The following is a 16,241-nucleotide window of genomic DNA, read 5'->3' on the forward strand; positions in this document are numbered from 1 at the left end:
ACTGACTATGACTTTCTTGTACAGGGAACAAAGTTAGAGGGTTTGCGGAAATCCAGTCTCATTTGTTATCCTCAAAGGAATATGGCACATGACAATGTTTCACCATGCAGTATAGGAAACAAATCTGTAATAATTATTTTCAGAACAAAAACTATCAAGATTTTAAAGTGACTGAACTTCAAAAGGAAGAAAAGAAATTCAATTTATACATAAATATAATGAGGTGTAATATAGCAAATAGTTTCTCTCGTACAGGGTATGCTCACAGTGCAGTGATTACAGTGGATTTCAGACAGCAGTATATTCACTGCAGAAGGGCACTCAGGGCAGGTTACAGAACAGCCCATTGCTGAGCTACAGTAATTGGAGAGGTAGCTTTGCAAACTGTAGTCACTACAGCATAGACAGAGTCAGAGCATAAGCCATGCTGTATGGCCTCAAAGATTTTATTACAGAATATTGAGTAACAAGACAGTCACACATTTAGACTATGCAAATTGTTTTCAAGGGCTCTGGGAAAGCTAGTCTGTGTCTGCTGCACTGCCCAAGTACAAGCTGTAACAAATCTCTTGAGCAGTGAAGTTGTTTCTTGCTGCAAGATGATCTAAGCTTCAGCTAAACTCTGAAAAAACATTAACAGAAGATGAAATAACCCTGGTACATAAATACATTCACATTTTGGCTATCTGCTCTGAGTATTCAGCAGTCCTTGGATGACTGCTGTTAGCTTTGCTGTCAATACTCTTCACCTCTGTTCAGACCTTTGAAGACAGGTTTTACTTTCATTTTCAGTTTTGATTTTCCTTCAGTGATTTTTTTTGAAAGTTTTAGAGCTGGCAAAAGTGGAACAAGTGTTAACACTCCCATCTCCTCCAAGCATCCCTCCTCCACTAGTTAGACAATAATTATACATAATAATAATAATACATATAGCTTCATTTAAACCTAGTATTTCGTTGTGCATAGGAGACTACCTTCTCTGGAAGACTTTTGATAGTGTGTGAATGAATTAACACTAACAGTCACTTTCTACAGCAATATAATCCTTTCTGGCATACCACTGTGGCTATGATGCGGTCAGCATTGATGATAGTTTCAAAGATCAAGACTCCATTCTATGTGTAGTACTATTTGGTAGACAGTAGTCGATTTGGTCAAATGGTTACCACCATGTGCATTTTCTCTCTACCTTCTGCTATTTATACATGGGCTGCCTGAAGAAAGGCTTTTGCTGGAGAACATTGTTCAGTCTGGAAGATTTTTCAAAGTATGATAATACATCCTTTATTATTTCTGGACATGGAGGGAAGAGTTGAAGACAGTCTTCTAAAATGACATGCCTTTCAAATTCAGACTCCTTACAGTGTTTTGTTAGTGACCAAACATTCACAGATTGCTTGAAACAAATATTTTTTCTTGTATATTGTCTGACTGACATACTACTGACAGGAAATTCATGTAATCCATCCTTCAGCAGCAAATTAACATATTGTTTTCAGTTTCATAGTTATTTAGACATATATTATTTATGACATCATCCTTTTAGTTCTGAATGTCAAAGTAGATGGTGGATCCTTGTCTCGTTCTAGACGTTTCAGCTGCCCTAGTTTGTGGGATTTGCTCATCTGCTGCATTGGATACAACAGTCGCAGTGGATTTGTCATCTTTTCCTCTTCATTCATTGCAAAAAGAATCAAGTGATTCATAAAGTGTAGACACAACCTTAAAAAGCAAAGAAAATGCCAGTCAAAAAAACTTTTACCCATAAAATCTATTTAAAATGAACTTTTACCCAAGACACAACATCTAGCACAGCCCGAGGGAAGAGAGAAATATGGGCCATGGCATTATAATTTCAGAGGGAAGGAGTGTCTCAGTGCTACCATTGAAAGGCGAAGTCTTCCTATGTTTGGATTTAATTCTCTTAGTTAATTAGGCACCAGGCGCAAAGTACTAATTTAGAATACCAAAGATGTCAAGTTCCAGTATAAATCAGGTTCTATGAAATCTGAAATGGCAAAGCTTTTTTATCCCCTTAATCATTTAACATCAGTATTTCCAAAAAGCTTTATCACACTGTTCCTTCTAGATGGATGCTCTTTTGATGCAGTAAACTAGCAAACTGCTGCAGTATTCAGATGTTATTCTGGACTGTGCACATGTAGGATTTGGGATCTTCAGGTAAGTCCTTTAGAAAAACCTGAGAGCTAAAGATCTCCCTGAAATGTGCACAAAGACCTGTGCTCACAGATATATCAAATCAAATTCTCAAGCTGACATGACATTAAAAAAATGAAAAGGTGGAAGTCATGAAGTGGTAGCTCTTTGTCTTCACATTTATACTTTACTATGGTGGCTTACTATTTTTGTTTTAATGAAGGATGTTCAGAACAGAGAGAGGTACCTGCTGGCTGGGTGTCAAACAGAAGGCATGGTAGGTATGGCCAACTAATCTGGATGATGCTTTTATGCATTTTTGCACAACCAGAGCCCCTTGGGATTGTGCTTTTTTTGTGGTTCCATGAGCCGAAAGTTTGCATTTAATGCTACAGCAGTGCTTAGATTTGGGCTGGAACCTGCAGAACTTAGCAATGAAAAAATCATCAACTGCTCCAAGAACTCCCTCAAGGGCCAAATTCCCCTGCAGCTAGCAGAACTGTCTGGGAAACACTCCATGGGCATCTCAACTCAGGAAATATGAGATGAATCTCCAGAAAGACATAGAGAGAACTGCTATATAGTAAAAGCACAGCTACAGCGGCCAGCTTTGCCATGAGGATGTTCACTCTCAGGTTAAACTAACTGAGATACTTGGAGCTATATGTTGTCACCGGACCTAATTCCTCAGTGTTGTTATGACATACAAATCAGGTGAGAATAAAATCCATACCTTGATTCAAGTTTTGTGATACAAGATTGCCTTCGCAACCCTAAGAATTGGAAAAAAAATGACTTAAATTGGAAACTGTAAATAGCCTTGCAGAGGTGTACAAAACCTTCACCTTTGCTGTTCTAGAAATGGTGCCCAAACATACCCAGAATGCACAGCAAATTTCCAAGCTTAAAAAAAAGTGTAAGCAACATAAAAAAACTAGTGTGAACTTCTTAGAGACTTACTTTTTCACAACAGAAAAAAAAATTTTAACTAAACTGATCATGTTCTGTAACACAATTGAAAGGCAATGCATGCAGCTCCAGAGACACCATAATATTTGCTCATCACTACTGGCTTAATTTGTTTGAAATATAGCGTCCATGCACGTTGTATATACTGGTTTTACTAATCTACTGGATCTCTTGAATGATTTATAAGATCCAATTATGCTTTAACACTTAAAATGATACCACTATGAAATCACTCTTTCTGCTTTCATTAAAATAGTAAAAATGTCTGTTACATGAAAGAAAACACTGGACATATATCATGACATGTCACTGTGGCTAACAGCTGGTAAATTATAAGGCAGCAACAAACGACCTTTTATAATTGTATTCACACATCCTCTGGATGAGTCCTGTTGTCCATACAAACCCTGAGCAGTTAACAGCTACTAATGAACTCTTCACTCTGCACCACCTTTGATGCTTGCTTTCTCATTCTCAACCTTGTTTTCTTATGTCTTCATTAAATACTAACAAGCAGAAGAGTTATCCATTTATAACTAGTAATTGGAATATTTTATTACTATAACCAAAACATCTCATGCATTGTATTTTTAAAATTTTCTACTATATCTCCTGTAAAAGCAAGTCTCTTAGCTTCAGTGGGAATCTACATATTACAGAGAATGAATTTTCCCAGCTATACATGTTGTGTTTTTAGAATGATGACCATTGCACAATAAAAGATAGATACGGTTTTACTACCTACATCCTGATATTCTCTCTTACCATGATTTCAGTACCAGTATGACCAAATCAAGATTGAAGACAAGTTCTCTAACAGAATTCAGGAATCTGTAAGATCAATAACTGTATTTGTGACTATGGGCTTTGGCATTTTACATCACCTCTGTGTGGCTTGCCCAAGCCTGTCCAGCTGACTGTAATGACAGTTGCACCTGCCTCTGCAAGAGTTAAATTAGAGCTTCCTTTCCATGCTAATTTTATGTTTTAATGTAATTAAAAGATTAATAACTTCCTGGGAAAAGGAGCTTGCCTGAAATCTGCTACCTGCTCTCAGCAAGTGTTGCCCTATGAGTTGAAGATGGTCCAAGCCCCTTGAGCTTGATATGCAATTATACGTAAGGGGACTTTATTGCCATTTTTTACTTCTTCTACACTTCTTTCACTCAGGCTCTATACTGATATTCTCCACTTTTCGCTGCCCTCTCCTCCACTCAATTTTAGAGTGTCCTTAAATATAACAACAGAATCCAATACTTTCCTACTACATAAATATCTTTTTTCTCATTTCCAAGTGTTGCCTCTTGCAAGAAAACTTTTTTTATTTTCTTTGCTTTAAACCTTTTTCATATGTGGCAAGATGCCATCCTAGGAACAGCAGCTTGTTTTGTGCTTTCTGTTCAGCACACTCCCTAGTGCCCCATTTTGAAAGTCCTTCTCTCATAGGAAGAGCCTTTTTATAAACCACTTACCCATCCAGCAGAATTACATGATGAGTTTTCCTCAGCTGCTTCATTGGTAGATTCATTTGTCCCATGAAGTTCTGCAACCTCAAGCATCTGCTCTTCCTGATGCCTTTCAGCGAGCACAGGAAGTTGTGCAGAACCTGAGCAAAAACCAAGGTACAGTCACTGCTTGCTCACTGTCCATTTCCAGAGTCACAGTGGTACCCTACGTGAGCTCTATGAAGCTCTGAAATGAAGAGTGCAGAGTCCTTGTGTAGCTAGGTTTGATGACAGGCGCTAGAGCAGTATTCAGCTTGCAGATGAGATGAACTATCTTCACGTTTCCGAACAGGCCTCATGCGATGGAGAGCCAGTCAATAGAGTTTGTGCCATGAAAGCTGGTTGAGAGAACTGATCAGCTCACCCTTAAGTAAACACCTACAATGGATCATATCATGCAGTTGCCTGTGTCGACTCCAGTGACCGAAATAGAAGCTTAGGGACTTCACTTGTCTAAATCCCCTCCCCCTGCTTTTTTAATCTGCAAGTTGAATTGCATCTCAAGTCATAGATATTGCACCTATATCCCCAACAGTTCACAAGCTGAGTAAGCCTCACATTCCAACCATAATACTCATTCTACAGTTACTTAGGAGGGTTCCTTAGGTTATATGTCACTGCTCTGTACCCACTGCCCGCAGGTGTCCTACATTTATGCTTGTTCTGTACCCTTGCCATTCACTGTTCTTTTTTCTTGTGACTTTTTCCATCCTTCATTTCAGGATTTTTGCAAAAACCAAAAACTAATACTTAGTTAAAAAATTCACAGCTTGAAAAACATAGCTCAGAACAAAGTCCCCAAGGCCGGGTCTCTCGGATGTCACTTCCAGGTGTCACTACCAGGAGTAAGACTATGATGCAGAGCTAAGTTCTGGCTCCTCACTTTTTCAGTCTGCTAAGAAATTATCAGAATTGATATCCTTCAATATGCTAGCCAGGCCAAGATCTTCAGCCTAAGTGATCATTCTTCTTCAAAAGGTAAATAATGGAGGCAAATAGCTGTAAGAACACCCACTTGAACTATAAGCTGTGCCTCTGATCCCTCCTCTCAGCTTGAGGTCCAGCTTGAGGTGCCCCTAGCAGATCAGGACCAGGTGAGCAAGCGTTATACACTGAAATTCCTCTTAGTGATGTCTCTTAAGTGCACCTGTCTGGCCATCTCAGAACAAACACCTAACTTAGAGAGTATGTGTTAATGGAAATATTGTCACTCACCAGCAAGTTTTGAGTGCTGTTTCTTTTTATAGCAAAGATACAAGCTTCCCACTACCACTAAGAAAGGAATGACGGTCCATATTGCCAAGTCTCTTTTTTTCAATGAGTGAGTTTCTGCAATTATATATTTTAAATAAAGTTATGTACTATTCAAAGATACAATAGAAGAACAACACCATAGCAAAAAAAAAAAAAAAAAATTAAAATTAAAAGTAACTTCAGGAGTGAATCTGTCCATCCCCCCAACCAGGTGCAAGGTCATCTATAGTTTACCATTTCTGAGGGATGCATGCCTGATGAACAGTAACATCAATCCCTCCTATAGCTCCTGAAGTTTGACAGTTTCCCCCCCCCCCGGTGTCTAATCTGAGTCCTTTCTGCTTGTACTTTAAGGTTATTACTACTTGACCAAGTAAGAGATCAATCACTCAACTCATTGTAGAAGCTCAGATTATTTTAACTAACAGTGTTTTACATTCATTTATCCCATTTTGAACAGTACTTCATTCATTCTCTGCCACTGATGTTTTCTAAATCTTTGATAATTTTTGTGCTTCCCTTCAGACTACCTGTTAGCCAATAGTGTAAAATAGTGTCCGAAACTGGACTGTGCTGGATGAATGTAAAGGTTACTTCCCATGAGTTCTCCAGTTGATGTACGAGAGATATTTGGTAATGTTAAAAGTCTAGTCAGAGCTAGTCCTCTAGTCTTTCTCTACAGTTTAGAGGTAGAAAGAGAGAGGCAGAGATCATCATCAAGTAGTGATGCAGTGTCTTGAGACAGTCGTGTAACAAGTGAAGTAAATTATTTTCTATGTATGTCTCACTCTATTCATAATTTAAGGTGAAACATACCTCACTGCTATTGCTGAAAAATTTAATTGTGTTTGAATACTCATAGTATTAATGTTTTTCAATGCTTAATTCAGAATTAGGACCTTAAGTTGCTCTCCTGTAAAGTTTACCCTATGACTATAACAAAATAAGGAGACACAGCCTACACAAAATATTCTGTCACAACAACTTTATGGACACAAATCCTTATAAATATAGAGCCCATACTGCTCTATCTTCCATATTGATTTATCTCCTGCTTTTTATTAAGAACTTGTAATAAAAAGATAAAATGATTAGTAAAGGGTACATATTACAGAACAGAGTAACCATGTGATTGTTTCAGCTGCTCCTTACCACAAGGCAGATTAATTCACATCCAGCCTACCAAATCCCTTCTGAGAAGGAATTGTGTTTGGGTCTCCTGTGAAACACACAGCTGATGCACAGCTTTTTTGTAAACCTTAACTAATAATCCCTATTAGCAAACCCTTATAGAAGAAAACAAACACTACACTGGGGGTATTAAGGCAGAGATCTTAAGTCAACTGTCATTAAGAGCCATTCAGGTTCTCTCTGTGTTTGTCTCATTCATCCTGACATCCACAGCATTGAGGGAGGGATGTGGGGGAGGGAGGAAATGTATAAAATAGTTCAAACTGAAGAATCTTTATGGTGACAAGTTGAACAGCATGCATATCTTGGTGCTAGCTTACCTTTCTCTTCAACAGTCACTGTTGTCCCATTTCCACATATTTTCTTACAGAAAGGTATTTCAATAATTATCTCACAGTAGTAAAATCCAGTGTCATTTACATTGGCAGATTTTATCACTAGCACATCCTTGCTTTCACAGGTGATGTTTGATACATAAAAAAGTTTTGATGATATAGTTTTGGTGATGTTCTCTTTATTAACAAGATACCAGCTTATTCTATACCTCTCAATAGATTTTTCCCAAATACAGGCAATTTCAGTGTAGTCTCCAGTTGATAGATGTATTTTCTCCGGTGTTTGGATGACTGTTAAATTGTTGGAACTTGTACCTAGTGGAGAAATACACACAGATTTAGAAGTTAAAGCAGCAAAGAGATGTCATTACAGCTGTAATGTCTACAATCACAATATTTAAAATCATACTGTAAAATCAGTATGATTACTTCTAATCTGGTGTGCTAAAGCCCTCCATCATTGTTGGTGTGCAATAAATGAAGATCTTCTGTGTGCTCGCTGATATGCTTATTTTTTATTTTCAGTAAAAAGCTTTTTATAATAGAGATAGAGTCTGAAGCATATTAAACAATTTAAAGATAAAGAATGACCAAAAGGAGTCATCCAGAATGATTCATTAGTGAATAGTGAAAGACTCATCAAGATGAAAAAAAAATCCGCTACGACGTTTGTTCACTGTGGTGGAGTTCTTGTCCTGTACTGCTTCTAGTTAGTGACAAATGCACAGCATTTCTGAGGTGGGTTCTTTAATTTTGTTTAAACTTCTTTCATTAAGTTTTTGCTGACAAGTAGTTTATAGCATCAATTTCATCTCCTTAGTTTAATAAGTATACAATATGCCACACAGATCAGAGTTGTCTCATCAGGTCTGTTGCCTGGCTTTTAGCTAAGGCTGACTCGGATAGTGTTAGAGGAAACTGAACCTTTTACTCTTTTCCTGCTTTGAATCTCTTTATCACTTACTGTCCACATGCTAAGTGATCTACATGAGATACCGTGCAACACTGTTCAAAATATTTTATTCTGAAGGGCAACAGCTATGTGAATATCACATAACTTTTTTTTTTATTCTAATGACATTGACGTTCATCACAAAAGTGCTAATCCTATAAAAGCCATTCCCATGACTGCTGAGACCATTAGTTTCATATGTTGCATAAAGAGTTATAATTTCCTTTTTTCTAGAATTTACACTATTAAAGAACTACTTATAATGAGAGTAAACTGCATGACTTACTTTCAAATTTTATCCTGTTTGTAACTCAGGCACATTTCACACCAACATGTAAGTAATGGGATTATTTTGCCCCTGTCTGGTCCTAAAATGGCATCTGATAAGTTTTATGAGAATTATGCAAATAAACTTTTTTCCTTTGTCCTTAGAAAAAGACACATATTCATCATACTGAAAGGAGTTAGGTGATTTTTTCCACAATGCAGCACTTGACAACTTGCAGAGAACAATATGAACAGTATAGGGGTAATATAAACAGCAGAAAAAATAAGGGAAAGAATTGATGTAGTGTGTAAATGACAATTTAGAAGCTGTTCAAATGTCAAAGAACTGATCACTAATCGATCACTGATCACTGAAAAATCTTTTTGTCCTTGCTTAATTTCTTAATCTCTCCCTCTCCTTTGTTCCATTTTTAAATTTATACTGAACACCTTCAGTATTATCCAGTGGAATTTGTATTGAATAAGAAACATGAAACCTTATCTGCTTTGTATTTCCGTACCTACATGATCTAGAACAAAACCTCCTTAGCATTTTAAAATTCTACATTCAGTGTTTGTCACAATAAATATTCAAGTCTGAAGGTCTAAGAAAAATGGTGCTTTCATTAACGTAACATCATCTCGCGTGTCAAAGTATACAATTTGTTCCTCTAGACTTTTTCTACAACAATCTGTTTGTGAAGAGGCTTTTTGATTCCCCATTCATTTTAATTTATGAAAATACAGTTAACATTCTCCTTGTCTCACACTGAATTCTGTTTGAGGTGGATATACTGCAAGAAGTTTTTTAAATCCAGCTCAAGAATTACAGGTGACTAACTATAAACAAAACAAAGAAAATAAATGGCACTTACCTAAAAAGCCAAAACACATTGTTAAAAGAAGTGCCAGTGAAAATACGATCATCACGCAGAATTATTAGCACTTGCATCAAGGTGTCTTTGCTGAAGATCAGCGAAACAACAAATGAAAGCATGTCAGGTTTATAGGTTAACTTCCTCTTCCCTCATGTGGTGAAGATGATAGAAACCTACATGCAACCCAAATTTTCCCTACACTCTTTGAAACTGCCATCATAGATATGCCTGTTTTAGAGCCCAGCCATCCTGTCTGAAATCAGAACATTTCTTCTTTAAATTTTAAATTGTGTCCCAGCTGGTTACCTTTCAACACTAGATTAGCCTCTCTTCTGATATGACACAAAGGACTGCTTATCTGTACTGAAAGTCGTCTCATGTGAATGTTTGCCATTGCAAATTCTGAAATCTTTCCTTTAAAGGCATTTTATGAAAATGAGACTTTAGCTACTGTGTACATGCTTGTCAGCAGCCTCTTCCAGCCAACCTTCTTATCCAAAGCCAAAGAGATTATGACTGTACATAGATTATACTGATGCCAAGTATTACTCCTGTCTTTCTTTATCACAAATTTCATTATCTTGATGAAATCTTGCCTAAATTTTTCCCTTCTGTGAGAAGTATTTTCCTACTTTTTCCTTAGCAGTAGCATAGCTCCATTGGCAGAAGCAATGGAGGAAGGCTGAGTTTGGAGATCACACTTGCAATAGCCCCAGCATTCCACACACCAGTGGGAAACATTCTAGGACACTACCCCATGTATGCAACGTGTCTCACCATTACTTCTATGAGTGAAGTTGCATTAATGCAATATCAGTGCCACGTATATTAACTAATATGCTTGTTTAGAGAAGATTATAAGTAGGGGTTATAAGTAGGGGTTAAATAACATGATCTACAGTTACGTCATCAAGGACAATGTTGAAAGTAATTTGTCTTCAATTATTTTAAAAAATTCTACAACTATAGATAACTGTATGCTGTTTAATGTTCTCCAGTACTGATATTTGGCTCCAACCCAGAATCACTTACATTGCCTGACCAAAGAAGTGGAAGACAAAACATTGCTTCCATTTTCTCAATTTATCATTTTATTGCCTGGACAGATGTTTCAAATGCAAAGGTACTAGGCCTGATGAAATTGTTCCACAAACATGTTCAGTTGGATAACATCAAAACTGCAATGACAGAACTTAAAAAGAATTTTAAAAAATCAGATAGAACATGCTGAGAACATGAATCAGTTAAATTAAGAACTTGATAAGAACCTGCCAACCACAAAACTTCTTAGAACTAACATCAGGTTTTAGCAGTACTGAGCAGGCATCCAGAACAGCTGAACTGCAATTTGTAAGGAAGACAGCCACATTTAAAGCCTAAAGCATCCTGCCCATTTGTCAGCAACAAAAGCATGATGCATCAGCTCACCTGCTTCTCAGTGTCAACTTTACAGAAGCAGTTTCCAGTGTCGTTTAGATTGCCAAGTAAAATTAAAAATGAGACAATAGCAAATATAAATGTCACAAAGTGCTATAGGCTATCCCCATTTCTGATGGTACCTAGCTGACTTAGTTATCACTTTTAAGAGTTAGTGAGGACATGACAAATACCTTTAAATTCAAGTGAAAGAAAGGATATATTAAAGCAAACAATTTATACTTAAGGATATTATTTAATTATATTAAATAATTCTGTTAGCATTGACATTCATGCTGTCTTTGGTACTACTGATCAAAGATGTAGAATAAATGAAGTATGCGTGTGTAAATTCAAGAGAAAAACTAGTTTCTCTTATATTTAAATATCTACATTTGTGCATTTAGTGTTGAGTTATGCAGTTAGCAGCTCCAGCATGCAAAATATCTTGTCTAGAAAGTAGGTGAAGTTTTTTGAGTAGTGCTGACAGCAGCTTATATTTACTTTGAAAGATACTTTGGTTGTAATCCAAAGCACCTACTGTCAGAGATTAAATGAGCTAGTACACAGAAAAAGGGATTGGGAAAAAAGTGTGGTTTTAGCCCTGGTTACTTCATTGTACCGTTTTACAACACAACCCCACAAACTCTCATCACAGTGCTACTTGAGTGGGTGACAGAATTTCTTAAGCCAGTTTTGCTGTCAGGATAAGCGCATCAGGCAAAACGACTATGTGGGTCAGGAAAGCGTCTACAACATAAAGATCCTTTTAAGTTTTGTTTTCTTTCTCCAACTTGATCTTAGTTAACCTTGGAAACTGCATCAATGAATTTGGATTCTGTAAATGTGTAACTTTACTTATCTGTGTGCTGGAGATGATTGCAGAGCAGCTGCTCAGCGCAGAGGTACTCTGTTCTTAGAGGCAGTGATAGTTATAAGCATCTTCTGGATGCTTTGCACAAACCTGCCTTCCCAAAACTTTTGTCTGTGGTGTTCAAAGAACGCCAGTGGAGCCATACTGAAAAATACATTTGAAACTTTTAAACAAAGAGAATGTCTACCTGCTCCCTCCTCCTTCCTGTATGTCAGGCTTGCTTGAGAGCTTCTAACACAAGTATTAATGAGACAGCAGCATTTTTGAGGTGTTACTGTCAGCTGTCAAAGTTTATTAATCTACAGCAACATTGAGGAGACTATGTGTGAAACCCAAGTGAGTTTGTAATTATGCTGCATTGGAATAAGAAGATGGAGCAAAAACTCTTTACATTTTTTTTGTTAAGGAAATTTAATCTGAAATTTGAGTTGAAATAAAATTCTGAAGTACTAAGTCAAAGACATGTTATCAGATTCTTTTTAAAAACAAGTTTTAATTCACATTTGCCTTTTCAAGATCTTCTTCAAATCATAACAAAGACTTCAGGAAGTTGCAGATGTGCCAAAAGAAAGTTCTGGTGAAAATGGAAATTTGACTTCTGTTGTGCCTAACTCATGAATCTTCCCCTCTTCCAACTCAAACACAAGGTGGAAAGCACACTATCACTTGGGATTTTTATCCAATACCTAACTTCAGTGTAACAGACCTCATAATTTCTCACAACAGTCAGTGGCATTCTATGTGTTCTGTATGATACATACATGTTATTAATTTTGTCCAGCCACAACACAAAAAACCCCACCAAAACCTTAATTTGCTATTGACTGTAAGACTCTTCTTGGCACACTTATTTAGTAGCACAGGAAAAACACACCTAATTTATTTTCAACTGTGAATAATAAATTATGTCTCAGTTGGAAAAACAGCTCCACAGCACAAATGGACTGACAAAAGAAATATCGAATTGTGGATACCACAATCACTTTAAAAATTATTTTTAAGAGTGCAAGTGATTCTTTTACCTGCTCTAGTAAATAAAGAAGTAAGTGAACTGCAAAAATGTCCTTTCAAAATAGCAGCTATGTAATTTTTACGCAATAGAAAAAAAATGGTCAGGGTACTGGCATCAATACATTCATCAGCAGGACTTTCTCAAACAAGATATATGCCATCATGAAAGGGCAACCATTTTCTTTAGCTTTTAGGTTTGCACCTGGTTTAATGTAAAATAAAGGTTATGAATTAACTTTTCCTAGAAAGCAAAAAAACTAACAAAAAATGTATTTCTCTTGTGAGTCCAAAGAACTAATATGTACATTTCAGCAATGTGGATGTAACTAGGAGTATTTGAGATAGAACAGGGCAATGGGAAGGAAAGCGGAGTATAACAAACCCAACCATGTGTTTGCCAAGTAGGGGGAAAATCTGGCATCTTCAGTGGTTGGAAATATTTTCCTCTCTACTTTGCAACTGAGGCTCACATTTTTGCTATCCAAGCCATATCAGATGCTGAGCAATGCTAGAGCCTAGAGCCAACAAAGAAAACATGACAAAGTGGCCTTGGGCACTGACAAAGGAAATGGTAAAACAGGGTGTACTGAGAGCCGCTCTTTGTCTCTGGACACAAACAGGACTCCACCAGCTCTCAAGGACATTCATGCCTCTAGTCCTCAAAATTACATACAATGATGGAACAAATATAATTTGGCTTTCCAGGCAAGATCTCCCACAAGACCCAGAACAGCAGCATCTTGGAGGGTCTGCAGCCAGAAGCTGTGGACAAAATAAGCTGTTATCAGAAGATTCTGCATTTCAGACTTCTTCTATCAGTTTCACCCTGACTGCTTGTCACTTCAAAGAACCACAGAATCACAGAATCATCTAGGTTGGAAAGGACCTTGAAGATCATCTAGTCCAACCATTAACCTAGCACTGACAGTTCCCAACTACACCATATCCCTCAGCGCTATGTCAACCCACCTCTTGAACACCTCCAGGGATGGGGACTCCACCACCTCCCTGGGCAGCCCATTCCAACGCCTAACAACCCGTTCTGTAAAGAAATGTTTCCTAATATCCAGTCTAAACCTTCCCTGGCGCAACTTGAGGCCATTCCCTCTTGTCCTATCGCTTGTTACTTGGTTGAAGAGACTCATCCCCAGCTCTCTGCAACCTCCTTTCAGGTAGCTGTAGAGGGCGATGAGGTCTCCCCTCAGCCTCCTCTTCTCCAGACTAAACAACCCCAGTTCCCTCAGCCGCTCCTCGTACGACATGTGCTCCAGACCCTGCACCAGCTTCGTTGCCCTTCTCTGGACACGCTCGAGTAATTCAATGTCCTTTTTGTAGTGAGGGGCCCAAAACTGAACACAGGAATCGAGGTGCAGCCTCACCAGTGCCGAGTACAGGGGTAAGATCCCTTCCCTGTCCCTGCTGGCCAAGCTATTTCTGATACAAGCCAGGATGCCATTGGCCTTCTTGGCCACCTGGGCACACTGCTGGCTCATGGTCAGCCAGCTGTCGATCAACACCCCCAGGTCCCTCTCTGACTGGCAGCTCTCCAGCCACTCCTCCCCAAGCCTGTAGCGCTGCTGGGGGTTGTTGTGGCCCAAGTGCAGCACCCGGCATTTGGCCTTATTGAAGCTCCTACAGTTGGCCTTAGCCCATCGCTCCAGCCTGTCCAGATCTCTCTGCAGAGCCTCCCTACCCTCGAGCAGATCAACACTCCCACCCAACTTGGTGTCATCTGCAAACTTACTGAGGGTGCACTCGATCCCCTCGTCCAGATCATCAATAAAGATGTTAAACAGGAGTGGCCCCAAAACCAAGCCCTGGGGGACACCACTTGTGACTGGCCGCCAACTGGATTTAACTCCATTCACCACAACTCTCTGGGCCCGGCCATCCAGCCAGTTTTTTACCCAGCAAAGCGTGCGCTCATCCAAGCCTCAAGCAGCCAGTTTCGCCAGGAGAATGCTGTGGGAAACGGTGTCAAAGGCCTTACTGAAGTCAAGGTAAACAACATCCACAGCCTTTTCCTCATCCAGTAAGCTGGTTGCCCTGTCGTAGAAGGAGATCAGGTTTTTCAAGCAGGACCTGCCTTTCATAAACCCATGCTGACTGGGCCTGATCATCTGGTTGTCCCGCATGTGTTGTATGATGGTACTCAGGATGAGCTGCTCCATCAGCTTCCCGGGCACCGACGCCAAGCTGACAGGCCTGTAATTTCCCGGATCATCCTTCCGACCCTTCTTATAGATGGGCGTCACATTGGCCAGTTTCCAATCTGTTGGGACCTCCCCGGTCAGCCAGGACTGCTGGTAAATGATGGAAAGTGGCTTGGCGAGCACCCCAGCCAGCTCCTTCAGCACCCTCGGGTGTATCCCATCCGGTCCCATAGACTTGTGTGTGTCTATGTGATGCAGTAGGTCACTGACTGTCTCCTCCAGGACTGTGGGGGCGTCATTCTCCCAGTCTCTGTCCTCTGGCTGTGGAGGCTGGATTCCCTCAGTACAACTAGTCTTGTTATTAAAGACTGAGGCAAAGAAGGCATTAAGGACCTCAGCCTTTTCCTCGTCACTTGTTACCATGTTTTGTCGTTTGTCTAGCAGGGGATGGAGGCTCTCCCTGGTCTTTCTTTTGCTACCCACATACTTACAGAAACATTTCTTGTTGTCCTTGATTGCTGAAACCAGAGTAATTTCCAGCTGGGCTTTAGACCTCCTGATTTCCGCCCTGCATAGCCTCACAGCATCTTTGTAATCACTGTGAGTGGCTAGCCCCTTCTTCCAAAAGCTGTGAACTCTCCTTTTCTCCATGAGTTCCAGCCAAAGCTCCCTGTTTAGCCAGGGTGGTCTTTTCTGTCGCCGGCTTCTCTTACAGCACATGGGGACCACCTGCTCCTGAGCCATTAATACTTCCTTCTTAAAGAGCGCCCAGCCTTCCTGGACCCCTATACCCTTCAGGATCATCTCCCAAGGGATCTTTCAAGCAGGTGCCCAAACAAGACAAAGTCAGCCCTTTGGAAGTCCAGGATGTCAGTTCTGCTTCCCCTTCTCCTGGCCTCTCTAAGAATAGAGAACTCTATTATTTCATGTTCGCTGTGCCCTAGTCGGCCTCCGACCGCCACATCATCCACCAGTCCTTCTCTGTTCACAAAGACGAGATCCAGCAGGGCACCTTCTCTGGTCGGTTCACTCACCAGCTGCATCAGGAAGTTATCTGCCACACATTCCAGGAATCTCCGTGACTGGTCCTGCTCTGCTGTGTTGTATTTCCAGCAGATGTCTGGGAAGTTGAAGTCTCCCACAAGAATAAGGGCAAGCAATTGTGAGATTTCTCCTAAATGCCTATAGAATATTTCATCCACCTCTCTGTCCTGGGTGGACGGCCTATAGTAGACTCCTACTACAACATCTGCCCTTCCCCAGCACCCAAGTGCTCTAC

The 16,241-nt window shown here is 39.5% G+C and overlaps 1 protein-coding gene across 2 annotated transcripts; it reads right to left on the reverse strand.

Moving 5' to 3' along the window:
* Nucleotides 1-428: 428 nt before the first annotated feature.
* On the reverse strand, nt 429-9,633 carry LOC141942082 (uncharacterized). Of its 2 annotated transcripts, XM_074865034.1 has the most exons (6): nt 9,506-9,633; nt 7,397-7,726; nt 5,847-5,960; nt 4,599-4,732; nt 2,891-2,930; nt 429-1,722 (listed from the first exon to the last, which is right to left on the reverse strand). In XM_074865034.1, exons 1-6 carry the CDS (start codon nt 9,555-9,557, stop codon nt 1,703-1,705), a joined length of 690 nt encoding a protein of 229 aa, XP_074721135.1. In that variant the 5' UTR covers nt 9,558-9,633; the 3' UTR covers nt 429-1,702. The 2 variants fall into 2 exon arrangements, with proteins under 2 accessions (XP_074721135.1, XP_074721136.1); XM_074865035.1 differs by lacking the exon at nt 2,891-2,930.
* Nucleotides 9,634-16,241: the final 6,608 nt, after the last annotated feature.

This window comes from Strix uralensis, chromosome 4 (assembly GCF_047716275.1).
Source record: "Strix uralensis isolate ZFMK-TIS-50842 chromosome 4, bStrUra1, whole genome shotgun sequence".
Taxonomy (NCBI): Eukaryota; Metazoa; Chordata; class Aves; order Strigiformes; family Strigidae; genus Strix; species Strix uralensis.

Excerpts from the sequence above, each read along its gene's own strand:
- LOC141942082 (XM_074865034.1), bottom strand. The coding sequence starts at position 9,557 with ATGATCGTATTTTCACTGGCACTTCTTTTAACAATGTGTTTTGGCTTT. Across the intron at positions 7,727-9,505 it reads AATGTGTTTTGGCTTTTTAG|GTACAAGTTCCAACAATTTA; the intron begins GTAAGTGCCATT and ends TTTCTCCACTAG. Across the intron at positions 5,961-7,396 it reads AGTGACTGTTGAAGAGAAAG|AAACTCACTCATTGAAAAAA; the intron begins GTAAGCTAGCAC and ends ATATAATTGCAG.